General features: G+C 33.2%; 1 protein-coding gene and 1 non-coding gene across 2 annotated transcripts; one reads left to right on the top strand and one right to left on the bottom strand.

Moving 5' to 3' along the window:
• The first annotated feature begins 2,444 nt into the window (after window positions 1-2,444).
• On the top strand, window positions 2,445-4,321 carry LOC139855794 (ubiquitin-related modifier 1 homolog 1-like). Its single transcript, XM_071845039.1, has 4 exons — window positions 2,445-2,588; window positions 3,587-3,662; window positions 3,762-3,844; window positions 4,035-4,321. The coding sequence occupies exons 1-4, from the start codon at window positions 2,566-2,568 to the stop codon at window positions 4,150-4,152; spliced, it is 300 nt and encodes a 99-aa protein (XP_071701140.1). The 5' UTR covers window positions 2,445-2,565; the 3' UTR covers window positions 4,153-4,321.
• Window positions 4,322-4,557: 236 nt separating this feature from the next.
• TRNAL-AAG (transfer RNA leucine (anticodon AAG)) lies at window positions 4,558-4,638 on the bottom strand. The gene has a single exon. It is a non-coding gene; the product is annotated as a tRNA-Leu (tRNA).
• Window positions 4,639-5,708: the final 1,070 nt, after the last annotated feature.

Below are 5,708 nucleotides of genomic sequence, written 5' to 3'. Positions count from 1 at the left end.
ATGCTATGATGATCTTATAGGTCCCATTCTTGAAAACAAAGATTTGAAGATTCGGGAACGATGAGATAGCCAGATGGGAACAACTTTCGTAGTTTATGGTTTTCAAATTTAACGCGAGCGTTACATGAAACGTACTGTTTGTATGAGCGTTTTGGACATTGAGTTGTGTGAAATCGGGTTGAATGGTAGATTTTTACTTTACATTTCCCCCCCCCCCCCCCTTTTTTTTTTTTTTTTTTTATGTTTTTGGGGTTTGATTCGTACACCACCTATTGTTATCCGTACATAAGTATTCATGCATTAAAATTTTGTATAGTACAACACTAAAAATCATAGTGGTGCACAGAAAAAAGTGATGACCTATGTTTTTAGATTTTTAGATCTACATACAATCCTGTGTTCTGAGTCTCTATTTATGTTAATGTTTTACTACTCTATATATAACACTATAAGAGTCTGTTTACTTGTCACTAATGGTCAGCTCTTAATTCAAGAAGTAAAATTGTTATTTCTTTGCCACTTAATCTGCTACTTAATATGAAATTTGCTCTGTTTTCAGAAGAGTTGGTCAGATGGAATCAGACAACTCTCCAGAAACAGAGGCAAATAGAAATAGATGCAAATTCAAAGAAAAAGTAAACAACCCCCAAGTATATATTGCAAAAAGAGATGTGAATTTAGACACCTATATATAATTGCAAGATTTTACAAGTGATTTGTAATGTTTTAAGTTTGCACTTCTACCCTTATTGAAAAATAATATAGGAGTAATAAATCAATTTGATAGCTTACCCTTTTAGTTTGCATTTTTTTTAAGTAAAAAATGAATTGTTAGCAATGTATTTACTGTATTCTGAATTGGGAAACATAATCATAGCACTGTTTGGAGGACCTTACGACGATGTTATACAAAGAGTAATATACATAAGATAAGTAACATAACATACTGTATAATAGTTGGTTAAATTTATTCTAGGGTATGCTTGGTGTATAGCTTATCAGAGCTTATAAAAGTTTGAAGCTTATGATATTAATAAGCTTCAAATCATAAGCTTTGTTTGGTAGTAATTAAAAAGTCGAGCTTATTAGATTCATAAACCCTTAAAAAAGAAGCTCCTTCATACTAGCTTATGAAAAAAAGTAAAGCTTATGAATAGTAAAAGTACTAAAAAGCCCTCAATTATAGTATTTTACATTATTATTGTTGTACTATTTAGTCAATATACATTAATAAGCTCCAACTCCAGCTACTTACTAAAACACTTATAAAAAATAATAAGCTCTAGCTTACAGCTCCAAAGTTAAACTCCAGCTCCACTCGAACTCCGGCTATAAGCTCAAGCTTCAGCTAGTTTAATCCAAACACACCTTATGTCTACTAAATACTGTAAACAATATTAAAATTTGACTAAAATGTGGGATGTGTGTTTGCCACAAAACTATGTCATGTTAACTAATTACTCCGCGACTTTATAATGATACTATTGTTTTGGATTACAATTAACTTTTGTCTGATCTATATCTATATTGTATTTATTTAACTTCAATTTAGAACTTCCAGTTTTTGTCTGTCGTGTGTATCGGATTGTTTATTCGTTTTGTAATGTAGCGAATGTATAAGTCACCACTTCATCTTTCATGTCATCAAAAATGAGTATCACATCAGCTAAGGTTATTTTTCAATGCGACGATGGTATATGCCACCACTTCATCTTTCATGTCATTGAAAATGAGTCATGTCACCAGTTGAATGCATAAAATAGAAATGATAGACTAAAAATCGAAAGTTCATACACACAATAGACAAAGTTAAATTTGAATACACACTACAATTTAGACAAAAGTTAAATATATAAGCAACCACTAAAAGAAAGCAGATGTCTTTTTAATCGATAGAAATGAGATTATCGTCAACACAAAACATTCAATTAACAAATTAACCCAATTTGTTTGGTGTAGAGGCAATTAAGAAAAACTACTAGCTTTAAATATAACTATTAGAATCAAGGTTGGAGAATTCAGATATCGGGTAGATCTCGTTTGGACTTTTTAGGGAGATCTCGACATCTCGAAATAATTTCGGGGAGATCTCGTACGTTGACTTACGTTCACTTTATAGTTTTTTTTTAATAAAAATACATAAATATATGTATATTTATATACGTTTTTACGAGATATTACAAAATATCCGAGAAATGAGCGAGAAAATCTTAGAAATTACGAATTTTACAAGAAAATCTTACAAATTAGTAAGAAAATCCGAGAAATCGTGGCTTTGACTTAGTTTTTAGCTCTAGTTTTTTTATTTTCCATCTAAAATTTAGTTTTTTTTTTTTTTTTTTTTTTTTAACTAAAATTCTTTTCAGTAACTCAAAAATCTATCAACCAATGAACCAAATATACAGTGTAGGGTTTTAAAGGAGTAGTAGGAACGCCTTCCGAATAAAAACCATCAGCTGCTTCACTTTGACGCTTCGTTCCTTGGCGATTTCAGTTCCATCATATTCTCCAAATTATAAAAACATCTCATTTTTAGGGTTTAATCCGTTTGCAGGAGTATTGAAGATGCAATTAACTCTTGAATTCGGGTAATTCTGTATTCCTATTCCTATATATATATATAATTAAACTTAAATTTCGGTTAGTTAATTAACTGATATTTGGAATAGCTTTGGTACATGATTGATTTATACTTGAAATCACGTTATTTGTTTGCACAAACTTAAATACTGTGATTGAAAAGTTTTAACTACATAATATTAAAATTTGTCACTTCTTATACAACATATGCTTGTAGATGTTAGAGGCTGATATGTATGCTTGCAATATGAATCATTTGTACCTAATAGAAGCATTTAGGACCTAGTTTTCTAGTCGAAACATTCGTTGCAAAATCAAAGGTATTGGCATGTGTTTATGCCATGTAATGTGTGGTACTATAGTCTATAGCGTTGCGATTATATAGTGTCTAAGGCCATAATTAAGTATCCCTCTCAATCGTTGGCCAATTAATCTTAGGAACGTAAGTATAGGTTCTAGATAGAATGCACATCCGTACACACGTGTACAGCCCATTACTGACCCAGGAAATAAGGAATGCACTTGAAGTGGCGTGCATAGTTGACACACCTATGTGTTTAAAAAAGGTTCAATCGTTCAAAACGATGCTTATATATGGTACGAAATGGTGGGCAAGACAATATGACACTTCGAAATGCATAATGGATTAGATCATGTACTAGGTGAGGTAGCTACATTAATCGGATTTTTTAAATAGTCTGACACATGTTGCAATTACCTTGTTGTGCCTAAATATGTGGTCCCTGAATCTGAGTAGAACTGCTGCCAACGATTTAAGTGAAATAATACCATTACTTTTTTCGGACTACATCTGGTTGATTAGATCATTGGATTGAGACTATAATCTATATGAAATATATGAAATATTATATAACTCTGTTACAACTTTATGTAATATTTCATTTTGTTGTTGCCTATTTTGCTTATTAGATGAACCATGATGCTTTCTTTGTCCTAGTATCTTGTCTCATGTACTATTTGATTTTCTTTTTGTTTCAAAATCTAGTGGAGGACTAGAACTTCTTTGTGACTCGGTGAAGATCCATAGCGTCAATGTTGACTTACCAGTTGAAGAAAAGAAGGTGCCAAACTAAGTTGTCGAAATTATAGTTCTAGCGCTAGTTACAGGTCTTGACATTATTAGATGTATAATATAATTGTTCTTTGACTCTGTTTCTTAGTTAACCATGAAGCACCTGCTGGCTTGGGTTCGATCCAATCTAATCAAAGAGAGGCCTGAAATGTTTATGAAGGAAGACACTGTGTAAGTTCCCACTCGTTTCTTGATTTATTTTTCCCGAATACACTGTTGACCCATCTGACCCATTAAAGACAAACTTTACAACCGTTCATAAGTTAATGGGTCAAAATTTCCATCTATACTGAAAGCTAAATACAGTCAAAATGTAGCTTTTGCTCTGTTTTGTAAATAAATTTCAGATAATATTGTGCAGGCGACCTGGTGTTCTTGTTCTTGTGAACGATTGTGACTGGGAATTGAGTGGTCAGCTTGATACAACATTGGAAAATAAGGATGTTGTCGTTTTCATTTCTACTTTGCATGGGGGATAGATGATATGTGCACCAGTACTTATTTTACGGTTCCTTGATAAAAGGTTGGAAGATAAAGTTGTTTCCGTTTTATTTGTACTGTATACCAAGGATAGTTGCAACTTCGCCCATTACACTTATTATTTGATCCTGGATATTCTGTGTTATAAAAGATTGATCAATGATAATCTAAGTACTAATTTAGTGACTGTCTACAAGGCGTCGTAGTATTACATATCAACTACTAGGGTTTATAGAGTTGTAAACTTAGTTCATTATTGCAAACTTGAAAGTAACATGTCCATCTATGTAAAACAAGTATGTTTAAAACCAGAATATCAGTAAAAAGAAAACAGTATAAAGGTTGTCTATTATAGAGTATATATAATTTATATTTACAATAAATATACATAAAAAAGTAATAAATGTCGAGAGTGGGATTTGAACCCACGCCCTTTCGGACCAGAACCTTAATCTGGCGCCTTAGACCAACTCGGCCATCTCGACTTAATGGGATATTTTGTTATCTAATTTTTATATTAAAGATTTTTGTTTGCAAAGTCATTGCATTGACAACACATGCACGTACAAAAAATGGTAACGTTACTAACATCTTGCGTGCTACTCATTAAATTTTCGACCATCTTTTTTGATATTATCAATTGCAGGTTCAATGACTTAATTATTCTCGGTTTCGCATTACTAAAGTAACAGTCCATACGGTTTATCACTAGATGGCATGTGAGGTGCAATAATGTCATGGTTCAGTTCCTGATAGGTTTTTTTTTTTTTTTTTTGGCATCAGTAGATCTAACACACACGTTCGGGCGGAAACTCGAACCCGATCGACGGTACCAGGGAACACATCTATTCGGGCAACGGTACCCGGGAACACATCCATTCGGGCAGTGGTTCCGGGTAGGGATCCGTGAACGAATCCGGTAAAACCTCCATGTAGGGTCAATATATACCACCATTATTGGTGTTCAATTGATTTAAAGAAAATCATGTCATCCCTAAGGATTGAACCCATGACCTCTCCATATTCCATGACACAAAGTACATGGGGAGAACCGTTGGGCTATGCCCGCATACTTAACTTCAACGGGTGCCCTTGTAGTTGAAGGCTTAGGGATTTCCAATAAAAGTTAAGCCCATGAGCTGCAGGGGTTTTATTTATTATTTTCTTTCAAAAAAGCAGCTTACACACCTACTACTAGCTACCCAGTGGCGGAACTAAGATTTTTTTTTACTGGGGGTAATTTTTTTTTTAACCATAGCTGTGATGGCCCCGTCAAAACACTTAACGGCTCCATCACTTGGTCCCATAGCATGATCGAACTTAAATGAATTTAACAAACGACATTGCATTCTTTTATTTCAAAAGTTTCCCAAAAAGGAAAGCATACCAAAATATGTAGTTTAAAAGTAACCCAACATATTAATAATCCAAAGTTGACACAAAACATTGTCAACAACCCACAAGTAATAATTATTCAAAAACCGAATGCAAGCCAAAGTTTCATAAATTGTTTCATAAAAATCTGCCCAAATGCATGCAGACTTTTCTAAACACA

Source organism: Rutidosis leptorrhynchoides, chromosome 6 (genome assembly GCF_046630445.1).
Source record: "Rutidosis leptorrhynchoides isolate AG116_Rl617_1_P2 chromosome 6, CSIRO_AGI_Rlap_v1, whole genome shotgun sequence".
NCBI classification, from domain to species: Eukaryota; Viridiplantae; Streptophyta; class Magnoliopsida; order Asterales; family Asteraceae; genus Rutidosis; species Rutidosis leptorrhynchoides.
Note: the sequence above shows the minus strand (reverse complement) of the source record. Positions and strands in the feature narration are given on the sequence as shown.

Excerpts from the sequence above, each read along its gene's own strand:
- LOC139855794 (XM_071845039.1), top strand. The coding sequence starts at position 2,566 with ATGCAATTAACTCTTGAATTCGG. Across the intron at positions 2,589-3,586 it reads CAATTAACTCTTGAATTCGG|TGGAGGACTAGAACTTCTTT; the intron begins GTAATTCTGTAT and ends TTCAAAATCTAG. Across the intron at positions 3,663-3,761 it reads TACCAGTTGAAGAAAAGAAG|TTAACCATGAAGCACCTGCT; the intron begins GTGCCAAACTAA and ends TCTGTTTCTTAG.